This window comes from Arachis hypogaea, chromosome 10, assembly GCF_003086295.3.
Source record: "Arachis hypogaea cultivar Tifrunner chromosome 10, arahy.Tifrunner.gnm2.J5K5, whole genome shotgun sequence".
NCBI lineage: Eukaryota > Viridiplantae > Streptophyta > Magnoliopsida > Fabales > Fabaceae > Arachis > Arachis hypogaea.
Window position 1 is genome coordinate 116,664,378 of NC_092045.1, and position 19,812 is coordinate 116,684,189.

The 19,812-nt window shown below is 33.7% G+C and overlaps 2 protein-coding genes and 1 long non-coding RNA gene across 5 annotated transcripts; 2 read left to right on the top strand and 1 right to left on the bottom strand.

The window, feature by feature from the left end:
* The first annotated feature begins 131 nt into the window (after positions 1 to 131).
* On the top strand, positions 132 to 6,051 carry LOC140175789 (peptide chain release factor 1, mitochondrial-like). Its single transcript, XM_072204355.1, has 6 exons — positions 132 to 197; positions 3,175 to 3,264; positions 4,981 to 5,062; positions 5,329 to 5,377; positions 5,462 to 5,540; positions 5,992 to 6,051. Exons 1-6 carry the CDS (start codon positions 132 to 134, stop codon positions 6,049 to 6,051), a joined length of 426 nt encoding a protein of 141 aa, XP_072060456.1.
* LOC112717128 (putative disease resistance protein At3g14460) lies at positions 5,020 to 8,260 on the top strand. 3 transcript variants are annotated; one of them, XM_072205581.1, is made up of 5 exons: positions 5,020 to 5,162; positions 5,329 to 5,377; positions 5,462 to 5,540; positions 5,644 to 5,862; positions 5,992 to 8,260. In XM_072205581.1, the coding sequence occupies exon 5, from the start codon at positions 6,247 to 6,249 to the stop codon at positions 8,044 to 8,046; it is 1,800 nt and encodes a 599-aa protein (XP_072061682.1). In that variant the 5' UTR covers positions 5,020 to 5,162; positions 5,329 to 5,377; positions 5,462 to 5,540; positions 5,644 to 5,862; positions 5,992 to 6,246; the 3' UTR covers positions 8,047 to 8,260. The 3 variants fall into 3 exon arrangements, with proteins under 3 accessions (XP_072061682.1, XP_029145175.1, XP_072061683.1); XM_029289342.2 differs by lacking the exon at positions 5,020 to 5,162 and having other exon boundaries at positions 5,215 to 5,377; positions 5,785 to 5,862; XM_072205582.1 differs by lacking the exon at positions 5,020 to 5,162 and having other exon boundaries at positions 5,247 to 5,377.
* Positions 8,260 to 17,758, bottom strand: LOC112717129 (uncharacterized). The gene is made up of 5 exons (XR_003160580.3): positions 16,848 to 17,758; positions 16,310 to 16,471; positions 15,958 to 16,086; positions 9,788 to 10,265; positions 8,260 to 8,388 (listed from the first exon to the last, which is right to left on the bottom strand). It is a non-coding gene; the product is annotated as an uncharacterized lncRNA (long non-coding RNA).
* Between the last annotated feature and the right edge of the window lie 2,054 nt (positions 17,759 to 19,812).

The window sequence follows — 19,812 nt, forward strand, 5'->3', positions numbered from 1 at the left end:
TAAAGGGTCGCACTAGGATACAAAATCAAATTTATAGAGAGAGAATACAGATTTTTGTTGTGATTGAAATTTTGACACGTCCATAACACTCTCTTTCTACTAGTAATTGTTTTGAATCCTTAACCCCGTTAATGTCATTAGTAAAAAATGGAAAATTCTACTATGCTAAAAGAGGATTTCTTTCTCAAGGTGTTGAAGTATCCGTGTCAAATTAGAAGGATGTACTGTATTTTGCAGCATAAAAGTAATTTTAAACTTTGATAAATGACAAGCAATGGCTGTAGTAGTTGGACTCACAGTAGCAGGCCTTGTCTAGTAATTAATCGTAGAAAAATTATAATAATTGGTAGAAAAAGTATAAGTATAAAATAATGTTTTAATATTAACATAACCTTTTTATTGTATGCGGCCCACGGTCTATGATAACAATTGTTGTATGTGTAGTTAATTTGGGCTACATATAATGAAAAAAAGTGTAGAATGGATTAAGAAATGAAAATTTTGAAAAGGTATGTGATGAGATCCAAAATAAAAAGAGAAACATTAAAACAAAAAGAAAAAATTAAAAACGGCTCTGTGTCGGAAAAAAAAAAAAAGAAACAAAAGGATAACTGGCCAAAGAAACTAAAGAATATTTTTATATTTCACATTGTAATGTTTATCATTATAAATTCTGTGCATGATTTACTATTTTAATGTTTTATAATACGTATTATTGTTGGTATTAAAAATGATAAATTAAATAAAAAATTAAGTATAAATAATATATAATAAAACATAATTAGTAAAAAGTTAGAATTTACTAATAAAATTATTGAGAGTATTTAAAAAGAATACTAAAATTTGTCAATTTAAATATTATTTTTAATGCAGTAAATAAAGATTATTTTATTATAATCTAAGTACTTAAAAAGTAGTTAATTTTTATATGTTATTGTAAATTAATCAATGAATATGAACTTTTATTATAATAAAAAAAATTATTGCATACTAAAATAGATAATAATAAAAAAATATTATATAAAAAATATATTAAAAAGGTAAAAAAGATTAAATATAATTAAAAAGATAACATAATAATTTAATACAAAATTTTTTTTAATAATTACCTATGTAGAACGATTTTAAGTAATATTATTCAAATAATATTTATTTTAACAATTATGAGTGTTAGCATAGAATAGCCAAACATAAATTGATGTGTATATATTTATTGTATATTTTTATGTATAATGTTTAGTAGTTATTGTTTGGAAGTAATAATTAAGTGTTGTAAATTAGTTGTAGAGAGAATAACATTTTTCTCCTATGTACATGATATGTTAATGACAATCCATGTTTTCTATTTTTTTAATGTACACTCTTCCATGGAACAAAAATTACATAGAATTATGCTATGTATATATTGAAATCAGCGTGAATAAAATATATGTTGCAATATAAATATACGTTGAAACTAAATTAAACTACACATGTACTTATACACAAATATATTGGTAGCTGATTTTAGCGGCTGATTTGGTACGCGAATAATATTTTTAAATTAAATAAGATGAACTTAAGTTTATTTGAATAAAATAGGGTATGTCTAAAATGAGCACAACCATTATGTACTTATTTGATGTGCCATACTTATATAGACCATTAAATTTGATTAGATGAAAATCAAAAGCTAATATGAAAAAGAGCATTGATGGACTCTAATAAATACATAATATCTTAGTATATAAATAAATGTTTTAAATGACAATATTTTAATACACAATATTTTAAATGGTAACAGAATCTTTTATTTTTAAATAATTAAATATAAAATATATAAATACAAAAATATGAGTATTCTTTATTCAATAAGATTAATTATTATAAAAGAAATTTTTATGATATTAAAAAATTATATTAAAATAAAATTTTAAACTATAATATAAAAATATAAAATAATTAAAATTTTATTTTATATTACTTCACAAATAATTAGATTATTATATTCAAAATTTATTAATTAACTAATTTTGTTAAAGATATTATTATATAAAACAATTTTTCATCAAAATATTTTAAAAATATAATTTATTTAAAATATTATATATAATACATGAAAATATTAACTTTTTTACTTTTTTTTCATTTTTTTATAGAAAAACGGAATAAAAATAATATAATTCTAAATACATGCTTATCACATTATATATTTACTTATATTAGTAAGACCTAAACTAATCAAACTTACGTAATTAAAAATATAAAATATACAAATCATATAGTGCAATTTAAAGAACGGCTTTGAACTAATTGATATAGTGCAATTTAAATTCTAATAAACGGATAGATCAAATGCATATCTAATTTAAGCATCACTCTAATATATGCAATAGTAATCACAACCCTAAATCATAGATTAATGCATCCTGATAATCAAAAATTTATATGTGACACGAAATTATGTGAACTAGAGAGTAAAAGATAACTACAAAATAGTAGTACGACCAAATACACTCTCTTTAACTAATTGCAGATCCACTATAAATTGAAATCAACACAGAAGAGCAACCAGAAAGAGAAACAACGAGGTTACAGAGAGTAAAGATTCAATTTTTAGTATTTTATCAAATTATACATTTATTCTTATAAATAATTTTTTAATTACAAAATAACTTAATCATAGTTAACATAATAACCAATTAAAAAGTGACATGTCATAAAGAGTAATTTACATGTTAAAATATAAAAAATAAAGTAGAATTTACCATATATATATATATATATATATATATATATATATATATATAATTAGTGTACAAATGTCATCATATTTCTAAAATATTTTTAATTTTTTTTTGTATTTATATATTTTATATTTTTAATTACGTAAGTTTAATTAGTTTAAGTCTTACTAATATAAGTAAGACCTATCTGTTTAGTTTAGGTCTTACAAATGTCATAATATTTCTAAAATATTTTTATTTTTTTTTGTATTTATATGTTTTATATTTTTAATTACCTAAGCTTAATTAGTTTAGGTTTTATTAATATAAGTAAATATGTAATATGATAAGCATATTTTTAGAATTATATTATTTATTTATTTTTTTTTAAATTGAAAAAAAAAGGTTAATAAATGTCACTGTTCGTCCGCTATCTTATGTTTTAATTTTTCTTGTTACTTGATGACAGCCGGAAATATCACCATCAGAATATGCAAGAGCTAATAAGGAGCTGAGCGGTTCGTTACACCTTATTACTCACTTGAGGGCTAAACAGAAGGTATTGAACCCTCTTCGTGCGCTTTTTGGGTGTTTCTTTCAATAAGAAAATTCAAAAGGGGGGAAGATAAAGAGTAATGTTAAGTAGCTTGTTTTGTTTTGTTTTGTCTTGCATTAACTTGTGTTACTTTTTCTTTTCTACTTTGTGGGCAAATGATTCGACAGTTTTTCTTTCTTTCTTTTTTTTTTTACTTTTTTTTAGTTTTTTAATAATTATTAAATAGTTTTTAATTAATTTTTTATATATTATTTAATTATAAAATTTATTATCTATTTTATAAATTATTATAAAATAGATCTTCTATCAAGAATGACCCCTATAAATATTTAGTAATACGAATTAATGAGTTTTTTATCCCTCGATCCACCGTAAAAACAAAGAAAATCATATTTATTGGTAACTCAATCGATTGAATTTTTTACGAATAATATAATTTTTTTCAAAATTCTAATTTTTTTGTTCAAAACACACCAAAAAAGAATTCCTATGAACTTCTATTGGGGCGGAAGGAATAGGGCATAGTACAAAAAAAATAGAGTGGTTTGGAATATATAGGACGGGTCCAAAAATAATATTGGTTATCCCTTCAATCATTAGTGGTTTTTGAATTTTCAGTGGGTACTTTTAAGATTAATTGTGATGTTATTGGTTTTTGATGTTACCTTTAACATTTTGTAAGGAGAGTTGTTTACTATTTGGAGAAGTTTTCTTTTAGCATTGGACTCGGGACAAAGAGACATTATATGTGAGATAGACTGTACGGAGGCTTTTACTATTCTTAATAATTTACAAGATTGCTCAGGGTTTATTGATCCTTTGGTGTTAAAATTTCGAGATATCATGTCTTGGAAATGGCGTGCTAATTTTCGGTTGATTTTGAGAGATGCAAATACAGTAGCAGACATCATGATAAAAATTATAATAAAGACCTTTTCTCTCCAAGTGGAGCTTTCATTGCCTTGGGAAGGAGTTTAAAAATAGTATTTAACGAAACTGCCTTTCTTAAGCAGTGTCTTATTTTTTTTTTTCTCTCTTAGTTTTTGTTTATTTTTTTTAAGCCACCAAAAAAAAGAATGGCCCAAAAAAGAGGTAGAAGTGATTGAAGCACAACATGCAGAATCCTTTATCTGAACTAATGGATATAACATAGACAGGACCGATAGATTGGAGGGAAATAGGTGCAATTTTAAGGTGGAATAGAAGGCAGTGCTAGAATTGGAAGCTAAAACAGATGGATTTTAATTCGAGTTCAAGAATAGACCAGAGAGTAAAGTAACACTTCAATCGATTCAATTGAATAAGAAAAAATTTATATTTTATATAACAATTCAATTCATTGTATAACACTTTTAATTATATAGAATTTTGAGAAGTATATTGTTGAGCAAAATTCAATTAATTATATTGTACTTCTGTAACGGATTAAAAGATAAAAAATTTTATTAATTTGTATTGTCTAAATATGTATGGAAGTCATATTTCGTTGTTATTTTTATTTTTAATTGTAAATAAATATAATAGGTTAATAATAAAATAATAATTTATAAAATAAATAATAAAATTTATAATTAAATAATAGGTAAAGAATTAATTTATAATTAAAATTAAATAAAAAATATTTGATCATTATTAAAAAATTTAAAAAACATATTTTATTATTAAGACCATGTAATAGTACAAATAGTTTAATCCTTTTCCTACTTGCTCTTTGTGTAGGAAATTGATGGCTTGAAGTCACTGGTGGTTGAATGTTCCGGTGACAAAGACATGATTAATATGGCGACAGAGGAAAGGGCAGGCCATAGAGGAAGAATGAAGATTGCAACATTTGCTGTTGAAGTCCTTACTTCCTAAGGACGGTGCTGATGAAAGAAACTGCATTTTGGAGGTCAGAGCAGGTGATGTGTCACTGTTGAATAAGAATATCTATTATTTTTTATAATCAAAATTGTTCTCCGATGAATGTGTGTGAAGTTGTCTTGGGTTGTGTTGATTGTTTCTTACTTTTGTTCTGTTTTGACTTCATTTGTTGCCATTTTCATTTGCTTTTACCACTTTTGACAGGTTCTAGTGGGGAGGAGGCTTCTTTATTTGCAATGGACATCTTCAAAATGTAAGATTGCATTTGTGTCATCGAAATCAAAAGGAAACTACTGTTACAGTTTTCTAAAAAGTGATATCGTCTAACATAATACAGGTACGAAAAGTATGCTCACAAGAATGGCTGGAAATTTGAAGTAGTAGATATTGCTCAATCAGATCTTAAAGGATACAAGGTACATATTTTGTACATTCTGTATGATTTGAGTTATGTGCTTTACTCGAGTTCCTGATATAGTAGAACTGCATTTCATCCTTCATCTGATGGATTTCTTGTAGGAGATGGTGCTTTTGGGAAACTAAAATTTAAAAGTGGAATGGCCACAACCTTTTACCATCCATGAATAAATCTACTTTCTATCATTGCTGACTTCTTTCTTCTTCTTTCTTCTTTTTAAATAAAAAACAACAAAACAAAAGAGAGTTCCTGTGACAGAAAAATCAGGACGAGTTCATTCCAGTGCTGTTTCTGTTGCAATCCTCCCTCAGACTGATGAGGTAATTAAATAACTAATAGCTATCATTATGAATTAGTGCTCTAATTGAGCACTTTTTATTTAAGTATATGAAGTAGTAGTTTATGTTCAGTCTAGTATGAGACAATATGATATGTTTAAGTATATGCAGGTTGATGTTCAATTGAAGAATGAAGACCTAAAAATTGATACCTACAGATCTAGTGGTTAGGGTGGTCAGCATGCAAATACAACAAACAGTGCTGTTAGAACTTCTTAAATTTAGGGTTGACTACTTCAAATAACAAATAAAAAGGGTTGATGATATATTTTCTTTGTTCGAGTCCGAAACGGTGGAACACTTTCTCTGAAATTGTAGAATTGAGGACAGAGCTGCAGAAAAAAGCTTTTCATCTCACAAACAGACATGGATTCCAATTCTGCTTCTGCACTCGATGATGACCCTTCCGAGGATTTCGAGATTACAGGACTGCACGACAAGCTCAATTTAGGGCACACTCCGTCCTCTTCTTCCCCCTTCATCGCCCGCAAGAAAAGACGCGCCAGCACCACTCTCATCTCTATCTCTCCCGAAAACTTCCGCCAGGTAGTTATTCAATTCAGCAACGGTCGTTTCCCTTTCATCTCACACTGTTCCCTCTTCCCTCCCAGCTACGAATTCTCCAAACAAGAACTGGTTTCTCTGTGGATAGCCCAGGGACTCTTACAGTGCTCCACCAGGCAGCAGGAGCACGATGCAGCCCAAGTCTTCGATTCGCTCGTCTCCAGCCAAGTTATTGTTCCCTCGAGATCTGATCCGTCCGTGGATTTCTTCCACGGGAAGACGAGGAGGTTACTCTATAGAATCAACCAGGACAAGATCACGTTCTCAGTGCTTGAATACCATACGGTATTGGATGCAAATTGGGATAAAGTACCTACGAATGTGAAGCATTTGTCCGTGGATTCAAAGAGTGTGGCTTGCGCCTCAGGTTTTGATGTAATTGAGAGGTTTGAAAATCTGAACACGCTATTTCTTGTTCCTGTGCCTGGGTTTTATGTTGAACGCATTCCGAGAAATCTTTTCTTGTGCCTTAAGGAATTGAGGTCTTTGAATTTTAGTAGGAATCTTATATCAGAGCTGCCGAGTTCTATCGGGAGTTTGAAATCGCTTCGGTATCTTGATTTGTCTTATACGCCCATTAAACGCTTGCCTGATTCGGTAGTTAGTCTTTGTAATTTGCAAACTCTTAGGCTTAGGGGATGTTTAGAGTTAGTTGGGTTGCCTAAAGGGATTGGGAAGCTCATTAGTTTGAAGCATCTTGAGCTTGATGTTGTGAGGCAAGTGAAGTCAATGCCTCCTTGGATGGGTAATTTGATCAATCTTCAAACTCTGCCAGCATTTCTTGTTGGCAAGGATGATGGGTGCCGGATTGTGGAGTTAAAGAAAATGATCAATCTTACGGGTGCATTTTGCATTTCAAGAATTGAGAATGTCTCGAGTTTTGAGGAAGCAATGGAAGCTGATTTGAGCAGCAAGAAGTTCCTTTGTAGGATACAGTTTAGATGGACCGAGACAAGGGTTGCCGATGCCAGGAAAGAAGAGCAAATCCTTGAATGCTTAAGACCCCCTCTGGGTCTTGAAGAGTTGGCATTACTATGCTATGGTGGTTCTAAGCTTCCGAGTTGGATTGCTGATCCTTGTTATGATTGTATGGTTGATATGACTCTACATAACTGTTTGAATTGTGAACACCTTGAGCCCATTGGTAAATTGCCATGTCTTCAATTTTTGCATATGAAAGAAATGTGTAAGCTTCAGAGAATAGATGAAAGATTTTGTAGAGATGGAAAAGGTCAACAGTCTCATGCGTTTCCGAGCTTGAAAGAACTTAAAATTGAAGCCATGCCTAAATTGGAAGAGTGGGTAGGAATTCAAAGTGGTGACTTCCCATGTTTACAAAAGCTTAAGGTGGAACATTGCCCCAGCTTAGCCTCGCTTCCACTGCTGTCATGCCTCTATTCGCTTAAGCATTTAGAAATGAATGATTGTCCAGTTATTTCATCTTTGCCTGACGGAGGAGTATCTGCGTCTCTTGAATTTCTCTTTATCAGAGATTGCTTTGAGCTGATGAAAAATTGCAGCAAAACAGAAGGAAAAGATTGGGTTAAGATAGCTCATGTTTCCAATGTATTTATTGATGATGAACAACTCTCTTTTAATTGATAGTGGCTTTAAGCAGGTAACTTCTAAGTGCTGGTGATAGAGTGAAAGAGCATCAAGAATCTGTTAGAATAACAGATTCTGTTATCAAGTAGTTTTACACTTTTACTTTCCATTCTTAGAGTAGTTAGTTATAGATAGATAGTGTTAAGACTATATATTGAAGTTGCAACAATTCAATACAACAACTGTACTCATCAATTCTCTTATTTCTTCATTTTTTCCTCTTCTGTTCCATAAACTCATCTTCTACAGCTGGTGAATCTGACTTCTAAACTATGTTGTCAAAATCTTGTATACATGTGATTAATCTTCCCGGAATTCATGTCTCCTCCATTTCCGAAACTACTCATTAAACAAAAAAACGAAGGGTAACTCGGTTTATTAACCAAACATGACTTGAGCACCAAGAAATAAAGTTTTTTTTTTCTCTTTTTTAAGCTTTACATAAATGAGTTTGACTTACCTTTGACTTTGAAAACGGCGCAAGAGAACAGATCAACTGTCGAAGGAAATGTTTTCACGTAAAAGTAATATTTAAGATATTTAATATATATTATATTAAATAAATATATTAAATTATTTAGCAATATTTTTACTGTTATTCATTAAAATGCTGTTAGGTAAAATTCTCCACTATCATTTTTATATGACTATATCTACCCATGAATAATATCATATATATTCAAACAATATGTTAAGAAGAAAATAACCTAAAATTATATTATTTATTTTAATATTTATAAATTAAATATATAATATTTATAATTTAAATATATAATATTTATAATTATATATTTATTATATTTAATATTATTTAATTATTTAAAAAATTCAAAATAAAATTTTTTTACTTTTATATTCAACTAACATCTATTTATAATATATAAAAGCTGATACTAACTTTTTCTACAATGAATTTAAACTATCTTTTCTTTACTAATGATACCACATCAGCAATTCTAATGATTTGGAAAAAGATTAAAATCAACCGATCACTATTTGGTAAAATATTTTTAAAAAATTAAAACAAAAAACTTTTATATATTATTATTCAATTGAAACATCAAGTACTAATTAAATGCAATAAATATACATTAAAAGTATCATAATAATGATAATTATAAAAAATTTCAATTACAAATATTCAAATTCTACAACTTATACATGTTAAGACTCTTACTACTTTTTATTTCTTAATCTCTTATATTAATTGTCAAAAATTTCTTAAATTTAATATAACATTTTAATATATTTTTTCATTCTCATTCATTCATTTTTTAAATTATTTAAAAAAAAACCGCAAGAGGTAGGAAATTAGAATTTCAAGAGTTAATGAATGCAAAACACATTACTGTAAAGAATGGTAGGAAATTAAAAAAATATTTTAAGTAAAGATTAAAAAATATCAATTTATGTCCCAAACAACTAAAGAATGAAAATAACATTAATATATGCAAATATATAAATAGAATGCAAACAAATAAAAAAATATGTTTTATAAACAAATTGATTATATAAAATAAAATATAATTGATGATAAGACATAGTATTTATATGACATGGTTGTTGAAATAATAAATAAAAATGACATTACTTTATTGTAAAAATATAATTTTTTTTAAACTAATATGTATATATATATAGTATCATATACCATTTGAGTTATAATTTATTGACAAAAAAATATCCTTATTTACTTAAAAGAAGTAAAAACTCAAAAAAAGAAATTTGTGATACATACCTTGATTGCTTTCCAATAGGAAGTTCCAGGAATATGTAAGGGATAAGAGTTGTTGCCTTTCTCCAAGCATCGATACAGTTTGCATATTTCTTCCATTTCTACCTCCATAGTTCAGTATGTGCGTTTTGAATATCTGCCGTATTTTTTTTTTGTCTCTTGGAGAAAAAGGAATTTAGGTTTTGAGTGTAAAGTTTGAGAGTCTCTCCAAAAAAGGCCCAGCCCATGAACCAGGAGGCAAGTACCACTCTTTATTATATTTAAACCGCTTCCTCGAGAGATAAAAGAAACCACTTTCCAAGTTTTTCTCTCATCCGGAGGGACGATGCTCTCAACAGGAGAGGAACCATAGAACCTTGGGTTCTGTTTCACTTGAAACTCAATTTATAAGAGGTTGAAACCTTCCCTTTTCATTCACGAAATCATCATATACACCTCCTTCCGCCCCATTCATCGAGGTTAGCAACGTTTCTTACATTACCTGAAACAAACATAGACAAACACAAGATCATCTCTGTTCAACATATCCAGCATAATGCGTATCAACTCATATAAGGTTAGAGAGTTACCAAAATACTAAATAGTTTGTCCACAACCCTCTTTCTCTACCTCTCTAAGTCTCCTGTTCTTTTGGACCTGCCGTCCAATAGTAAACCTTCATCTTCTTCACCTTTCTCTCTAAACCATCAACCACTGTCCCTATTATCAACATAATAGTCTCTCCTCTCATCTCCTTCCAATTCTCAAACATGACCAGACCAAACATGGGTACAGATCCTATAGAAGGAACTACCATCACCCTCAATTCTCATCCAAGCCCAGGCTTCAAAGCAAACAGTTTCAACTTAATTGGAAAAATCATCACAGACAGAGAGCTGAAGTATAAGGCCATAAAGAACTCGATCCTAGGAATGTGGGGCAATCCAAAGGATGTTACCATCTCAGAAGTTGGAAGGAACAAGATTCTCATAAGCTTCAAAGACAGTCGCACAGGAAATAGATTCCTGAGGAATGGTCCGTGGAATGTCAAGGGACATCTGATGAACCTTCAAAGGTGGTTGTATGGGGAGTCTATCCTGGACGTCAGCCACGACTTTATGGAATTCTGGATACAGGTGCATGGGCTTCCTGTAGAAAGATTAAATGCTGAAACTGCCAAAATCATTGGAGATATGATAGGAATAGTGGGAGAAGTGGAAGACCCCATAAAAGAAGGCACCCTACAAAGGAACTTCCTAAGACTTAGGGTAGCCATCAACATTACACAACCTCTTCAGACAGGATTCTGGTTGAACAGAGGTAACAAGCCCAAATCTTGGATAAGCTTCCAGTACGAAAGATTACAAGACAACTACTGCTTCAAGTGTGGAATCATTGGCCACGAGAAGAGAAACTGTGACAAGCCTCAAGCCATGGCATGCTGGGACCCTACCAAACCAAAGTATGGCGTAGAGCTGGGAACAGAAAGGGCAAGGCCACTGCACTCACCAAGGGAGGAAGAAGCATTGGAGCAACAAATCAGGGAGAACGAAGCAGCGCGTGGAGATCAGACGCTGGAGGATGAAGGTGTCAATAGCAAAAGCACTGAAAACGACCCTAAGAACCAATGGGTAAAAGAAGTAGAAGAAATAGAGGTCACTTCTGGAGAGATTAAAATAAAAGAGACAGATGGAAGAGGCGGCGAAAAGATGGAGGAGCAGAGAGGAGATATCCCACTGCCACAAGGAAGATGGCCAGAAGATAGAGACATACGCCTCCTGAACATCCTCGGAACAGCAGCTCACAACTTACGAGGAATAAAAGGAAGAAGTGTGATGGGAGGAAAGGAAGTTTCAAGAAAAGAGAAGTGGACAGGGCCGGAAGGCATATCTCAGGAGAAAACTAGGATCCAGGATGGGCCATCAAACTGGATGAGGCCCAACTCACCACAAGTCCAAGATAACAGAAGCAAAGAAATGATAGAAGGAAAATCAAATGATAAGGGCCTAAGTAAACCTCAATACCCAATAAATTTAATTCACCCAGGGCAGGATACCATAAGGGCCCAACGAGGAGGAGATTGCCAATATGATCATCCAGCCAACCCTCTCTCGGGCCCGTCGAAACAGGAAATGGAAAAAGAAGGTAGGCAGAATGAAGAGGGCCAAGAAGGGGACAAGAACAACGTCAACCTTAGATGGGCTACAAGAGAAGAAGCCGGAAAATGGGAGAAAAAAATGAGCCAGGAGAAAAAGCAAGCATACAAAAACCAAGATGGAGTCACCTACTATGTTGAATTGGCTCCGGAAGATGAGTTTGCAGAATCTGAAGCAAGTAACAAGGTTAACAAGGACATGAAGATATGGGAAGAAATACTCAGCATAGGTATGCAATACAATTTGAAGATCAAGAGGAAAAGAGAGCACTCAGAAATCAAAGCACTTACCAACTCCAACTGGGATGATGACCAAGAGTCAAGGAACAGCAAACGAAACAAAGCAGTGGCACAGAAAGAACCAACTTATAAGGCTGAGGAGGCGGGCCCACACATGCCCCCACCCCAACCATGATTATCCTAAGTTGGAACTGTCGCGGTATGGCGGCGACTGCGACAGTGTCCGAATTAAAAAATATGTGCAAGAAGCACAAGCCGGCCATAGTCTACTTAATGGAAACTAGATGTAAGGAAAAGAATGTAAAGAAGTTTGCTAGGAAGCTTCAGTTTAAGAATAGTTTTTGTGTAGAACCCCGGGGCTTGTCCGGGGGTCTGTGTCTTTTATGGAATGAAAAAATTAGTATTTCAGTTTATTCTTGGTGTCAAAATTATATCATTGCAGACATAAAGAGCAATAACAATCCAAACTGGAAGTGTTGCTTTACATATGGCAATCCAATTTTCAAACAGAGAAGGAGAACTTGGCAAGCAATTAGTGAGTCCAAGGACCTGATGGATGAACCAAGTTGCTTCATAGGTGATTTCAATGACATCCTTCATCAAGAAGAGAAGATCGGCAAGCACCCCAAACCACGCATACAAATAGAAGAGTTCAGGAATCTAGTGCACAAGAAGAACCTCATGGACCTGGAACTCAAAGGCAGTAAATTCACTTGGTTCAGTAACCCAAGAGAAGGCTTTGTGACAAGAGAAAGAATAGACAGAGCTCTAGTAAACTGGAAGTGGAGACAGATCTTCAACCATGCCAAACTGATAGCTCTACCTGCAATATCTTCAGACCATTGCCCATTATTACTCAACATAGAACCGAATCAGAGGGTTCCAAGGCAGTTCAGATACGAGGCCTACTGGGACGATAAGGAGGAGTGCAAGGAAGTCATAAGAAAGGGGTGGACATCCAAGGCACAAGGTGGAGACTGGAACAATTTCATGGAAAAAACCAGCAACTGCATCAAAAATCTCCAAGAGTGGAACCGCAAGAGCTTCAAAAGAGCCGACGAGGAGATTACTAGATTGCAACGTAAAATCCAGAATCTCCAAAACTCCCATCACAACCCAAGACAGCAGCACCAAATTGAGAATGCTAAACAAAGAATTAGAGAACTATGGAGACAAGAAGAAAAATATTGGGCTCAAAGAGCTAGAGTGAAATGGCTCAAATGGGGAGACCGTAACACAGCATTCTTTCACGCTTCAACCATTCAAAGGAGAGATAGGAACCGCATCGATAGGTTGAGGGATGCAGAAGGGAGATGGGTACAAGAACAGGAGGAAATCTTACGACTCATAGAAGACTACTACTCCAAGCTTTTCACTTCCAGCGGGCAACCTAATTTAGAGGAATGTATAAAAGAGGTTCCCAAAAGAGTCACTGAAGAAATGAATACAGATCTCCTGAAAGAAGTCACAGAGGACGAGATCAAACAGGCAGCGTTTAGTATGGATGGTTCTAGAGCTCCAAGGCCAGATGGATTAAATGGTCTTTTTTATCAGAACCATTGGAGCACCATAAGCAACGATGTATGTGCTGTGGTTAAAAATTTCTTTCAAGGAGGCTCCATACCAAAACAAATCAATGAAACACAGGTGGTGCTCATTCCAAAGATTAAGCAAGCAGAAACCTTGAACCAGTTGAGACCCATAAGCTGCTGCAACTACATTTACAAAATAATATCTAAGGTGTTAGTGGCTAGATTACGGGGAATCATAGATAAGATCGTTTCACCAACCCAAAGTGCATTTGTTAGTGGAAGACTCATTCAAGATAACATAGTCATAGTCCAAGAAGCAATCCACAGAATAACAAGTAAAGGGAAAGAAGCCACCAAGGACTTAGCCATCAAGCTCGATATGAATAAAGCTTACGATAGGATGGAGTGGAAGTTCATAGAAGAAGCGCTAAAGGCCTTCGGGTTCCATCAAGAATGGGTGAAGCTCATAATGGAGTGCATCAGAAGTGTGACATATAAGTTCAAGATCAATGGAGCTCTAACCAAGGAAATCATTCCACAAAGAGGACTAAGACAGGGAGACCCCCTTTCCCCTTATCTCTTTATCTTAGCTTCTGAAATTTTTACCATTTTAATGGACAATGCCCTAAACAAAAAGATTATCTCAGGAGTTAAGCTAGCACCTAAAGCACCAATTATCACTCACTTACTGTTCGCTGATGATTGTATCATATTTTCAGGGGCAGAAGAGGAGGAAATCTATCAACTAGTACAGATCCTGAACCAATATACCTCGGCCTCGGGACAAGTGATCAATTTAGAAAAATCAGGAATAATCTTTGGTAACCAGATTCCGATCCAAACCAGAGTCAACATAGAAGACATTCTCAACATTCCAACTTGGGACAGCCCAGGGAGATACTTGGGACTCCCAGCTCAATGGGGAAGGGCGAAAGGCAAGGCTCTAGAGTGGATCATGGAAAAAGTGGAAGGAAAAATAGAAGGATGGAAAGAAAGCCTGTTAAATCAAGCTGGTAAGGAGGTCCTTATAAAAGCAGTCATTCAAGCAATTCCAACATACGCCATGAGCATTCTAAGGTTCCCCAAATCCTTTTGCAATAAATTAAATGCCAAAATCGCTAAGTTTTGGTGGAGAAGTCAAGGAAGAGAAAGAGGGATCCATTGGAAGGCTTGGCCAAAGCTATGCAAGAGTAAGAAGGAAGGAGGACTCGGTTTTAAGGAGTTTCACCACCAGAATACGGCGCATCTAGCCAAACAGGCTTGGAGAGTGATCAGGAACCCGGAAGCAAAATGGGTACAAGTGCTCAAGGCTCTATATTTTCCAGATTGCGATTTTTGGGAAGCGTCAAAGCATCGGAAGGGCACATGGATATGGAACAGCTTACTGCAAGGGAGGGAGCTTATAAAGAGTAAAGGAAAATGGAGCATAGGCAAAGGAAGTGGAGTGAAGGTATGGGGTGATAACTGGATTCATGGATTCAACGAGCCACTCAAAAGAGGAGGAAGTGACAATCAAAGAGTAGAAGAACTACTAACACCTTCTAGAGTATGGGATAGAGCGAAAATCCAAAGGAGTTTCCCCCCAGTTGTAGCACATAAAATACTCCAAACTCCAGTAAGCCGGATCTCTAAGGAGGACAGATTATTGTGGCCCTTCAGGAAGGATGGAGAATTCACAACCAAAACAGGGTACTATGCGGCAAAAAAAGAAGAAGACGAAAGAAGTCACTACTATAGCCCATCATCAAGCTCAGTGTTCGAAGAACTATGGGAAGGGATTTGGAACATAAAGGCACCCCAAAAAATCAAAATGTTCCTGTGGAAGGTCGCACACAACATCATACCGGTAAGGGCAAATTTAAAAAAAAAGAGATTATTGACAAATAGTGTTTGTCCGATCTGTGCGCAAGAGGAAGAGACCAGTGAACATACTCTCCTGCTCTGCGATTGGACCAGAGCAGTGTGGTTTGGCTCACAGTCACAATGCACGCCAACAAACCAAAACGTCAGATCAGTGGGACAATGGCTACAACAAATGTACATAAAGTGTAAAGAAGCCAACAGAACGGAAGTGGACCAGAATTGGAGTAGAATTGGCATCACTATGTGGACAATTTGGAAGGCTAGAAACAACTACGAGTACAACAACATAGAGCCTAACCCAGAGTCTACCATCAATCATGCAAGAATAATAGAGAAAGAATACAACAGCCTAATAAAAGAAAACATCTCCAAAGTCAGAGAAGACAACAAAGGGAGATCATTACCTGTCATTTGGAGACCTCCTCCTCAGAGCTGGCTCAAGGTAAATTCTGATGCTGCTTTTTCCATTGGAACTAAGACAGGGGCAACAGCTTCAGTGATCAGAGACCATACAGGAAAAATCCTGGGGGGATCTGCAACAGTGATTCAAGCAAACTCAAGCCTATCAGCAGAGGCACAAGCATTAAGGGAAGCTGTAATTCTAGTGGAAAATTTAAATATTCAAAGAGCCATCATTGAAACAGATAGTCGGCAGATTGTTCAGACTCTCAAGTCAGGGGATACAATTTGGGAAATAGACCCAATCATTCAAGACATAATTTCTATTCAAAAAAGACTCTCAAACTGTGGTTTCACCTGGACCCCTCGAGAAGGAAACAGACTGGCTCATTCACTAGCAGCTCTGAAACTCAAAAATCTACTTCCTGCTAGTTGGCCAATAACTCCCCCGCCTCAAACTGCAGACATCATCAGAAGAGAAAGAATTGGACTGCTTCTCCAAAATTCTCATCAGCAAACCTGAATGCATAATTAGAGCTGTCAATAGAGCTCACTTTGCAAGCATGGCCAGATCTATGTTATATATATATAAATAACTATATACTCTCATATATATATATATATATATATATATATATATATATATATATATATATATATATATATATATATTATCTTTAAAAAAAAAAAAAACTAAAGATAAGATATTCCTTTCGAGAATTGGATCTTAGTCAAAAAAAAAAAAAAAAAAAAACTAATAGTATAATATATATATATATATATATATATATATATATATTATACAAAATAATATTTATTTTAAGGAAAAGATGAGGAATGGTTAATTGGCAGGTTAAGGGGATTGAGGATTGGAGCAATTGGGAAGGGAAGGCACCTTTACCGCATAGAGCATCAAACCAACCAAGCTTGTAGGGATCCCATCAGACTTCTCCTATGCCAAAGTGCCGCTTATCTAGGTATCATTTCTATCGGAGCTTGTTTCTTCGCAAGCGGCTTCCAGCAGCCTAGCTTCTGTGAGTCGGAGTAGCGCTCCTCAAAAACTATCCGCCTAAAAGGGAATGAACAGGGGAGCAACTCCGTCCTTCTTCTTCTCCGGAGAGCCGGATCGAACTGGGTCTCCGCCTTTGGCCAACCTGATTCAGAGTCATCCTCTTTTTCTCGAGTCGTTAGTTCTGGAATTTGCCTCTTCTGGTTTAGTGCGTTAAGTGAGAGTGGTTGGTTGAGAGAGAGAGGTAATCTGTTGTTTGAATTAGGATAGTTAGGCGGGCGGGTGTGGGGCTCGGTTCTGTTAGGGTGTGGGCCGGGTGTCCGGCCTACACCAGGTCCAAAAAAAAATAAAAACCGCTTCCTCCATTGAATTTGGAGGAATAATCCTCCTATTATTATTATCATTGAAAACAAGGACACATAATAATAAGCATAATAAAACATGAAATAAGTTGCATGATGGTGGACTTGAGACAGCTATATATATACTATATAAGTAGCTAGGTGCAAGCAATAAAGAGAGAGGTTTAATTTCGTGCTATATTGTGTGGCCAATTAAGTTATGCACTATAATAGGAAGAATGAGATTGAATTATATAGACCACGGAGATATATAGGGCTATATATATACACAGAGCCACAGAAATAGAAAAAAAAGAAAAAGAAAAGTATCAGTAGTCGGTTAAGTGAGCGAATATATGAGAAGTATTAGTAGTCGGTTAAGAGGTTATATTATATTGGTGCAGGTGTGGTTTTATAGAGTGGTAAATTGGAGTTGAGACATGCGTCACCACTATTGTGGGAACACCTTGAAATCAGTTTCTCTTTTTCCGCTCAAATACAATCATCTTCTAACATACTTTTATCATTTAGAACCGATCTTACACTTAGAGAAAATATTTTTAAACACTCAGACTTTTTTTTATTTTAATATCAATTTTATTTTGACATTTATTTATATTGTCATTCGAGTAACTTAGCTGTTCACAGACACTTTAGTTTTATTCATTTCTAGCTATTCAAATATTATCTCATTATATTTTATTCAGACATTGTCTCTTTTTGTATATTGATATCTAGAAAATTTTCTGCAGTCTATTATGACGAAGAAATTTGTTTCCACGGTGCCAAGCAAAGAGGGAACATTTGTCCCATTCTTTGCAGACTTGAAAAGATATTTAAGTTGGAATACAAAGATCATCTTCAAATGTGATGATAGGTATGGCCACAAATTTAATGTGTGTATGAAATTAGTTAGAGAAGGAGCTAATAGAAGAAATAAGAAAATACCTATAGTATAGAGAAAGAACAACACTATTAAAAGAAAAGCAGTGGCTCTTCTACCCATGATATACAACAATAAGAAGAAGGAAGGGACCGTCTCAAAAGAAAAGTGCTAGTAGTCGGTTAAGTGAGCGAGTATATGAGGTTATATTATATTGGTGCAGGTGGTGGTTTTATAGAGTGGCAAATCAGAGTTGGGACATGCGTCACCATCATCGTGGGAACACCTTGAAATTAGTTCCTCTTTTTCCGCTCAAATATAATCATCTTCTAACATGCTTTTATCATTTAGAATCGACCTTACATCTAGAGAAAATATTTTTGAACACTCAGACTTTTTCTTATTTTAATATCAATTTTATTTTGACATTTATCTATATTGTCATTCGAGTAACTTAGCTGTTCACAATTTAGCTGTTCATAAACACTTTAGTTTTATTCATTTCTAGCTATTCAAATATTATCTCATTATATTTTATGTAACAAAAAATATTTGCTATATATATATAGCTAATATTACAAAAGGAGAAAAGCTTTTTGTATATTGATATCTAGAAAATTTTCTGTAATCTATTATTATTTATGAAGAAATTTGTTTTCACGGTGACAAGCAAAGAGGGAACATTTGTCCCATCCTTTGCAGACTTGAAAAGGTATTTAAGTTGGAATACAAAGATCATCTTCAAATGTGATGATATGTTTAGCCATAAATTTAATGTCTGTCTAGAATTAGTTAGAGAATGAGCTAATAGAAATAAGAAGATACTTCATGTAGGGAAAGAAAAGTGGTGGCTCTTCTATCCACGATAAACAACTTGAAAAGGTATTTAAGTTGGAATACAAAGATCATCTTCAAATGTGATGATAGGTTTAGCCATAAATTTAATGTCTGTCTAGAATTAGTCAGAGAATGAGCTAATAGAAATAAGAAGATACTTCATGTAGGGAAAGAAAAGTGGTAGCTCTTCTATCCACGATATACAACTTGAAAAGGTATTTAAGTTGGAATACAAAGATCATCTTCAAATGTGATGATAGGTTTAGCCATAAATTTAATGTCTGTCTAGAATTAGTTAGAGAATGAAGTAATAGAAATAAGAAGATACTTCATGTAGGGAAAGAAAAGCGGTGGCTCTTCTATCCACGATATACAACTTGAAAAGGTATTTAAGTTGGAATACAAAGATCATCTTCAAATGTGATGATAGGTTTAGCCATAAATTTAATGTCTGTCTAAAATTAGTTAGAGAATGAGCTAATAGAAATAAGAAGATACTTCATGTAGGGAAAGAAAAGCGGTGGCTCTTCTATCCACGATATACAACAATAAGAAGAAGGAAGGGACAATCCCAAAAGAAAAAGAATATATGATGGCAAAAAATTAAGAAATCAGTAATAATGATCAATAATCAATTTTAATGAAAAGATTGAGTGTAAATTACTTTTTAATCAAAAATCCTAGCAGAGAAACAGTACGTATGTATTCCGTACTTAAGGAGAATGAGAGAAGGAGAGAGGGGGCGAGCAGTTGAGGGTGAAATACGGTGAGAAAGATGACCATGTCATCG

Coding starts and splice junctions, on each gene's coding strand:
- LOC140175789 (XM_072204355.1), top strand. CDS start 132: ATGTCATTAGTAAAAAATGGAAAATTCTACTATGCTAAAAGAGGATTT. Junction 3,265..4,980: donor ACTTGAGGGCTAAACAGAAG/GTATTGAACCCT, acceptor CTCTTTGTGTAG/GAAATTGATGGCTTGAAGTC. Junction 5,378..5,461: donor GCAATGGACATCTTCAAAAT/GTAAGATTGCAT, acceptor AACATAATACAG/GTACGAAAAGTATGCTCACA.
- LOC112717128 (XM_072205581.1), top strand. CDS start 6,247: ATGGATTCCAATTCTGCTTCTGCACTCGATGATGACCCTTCCGAGGAT.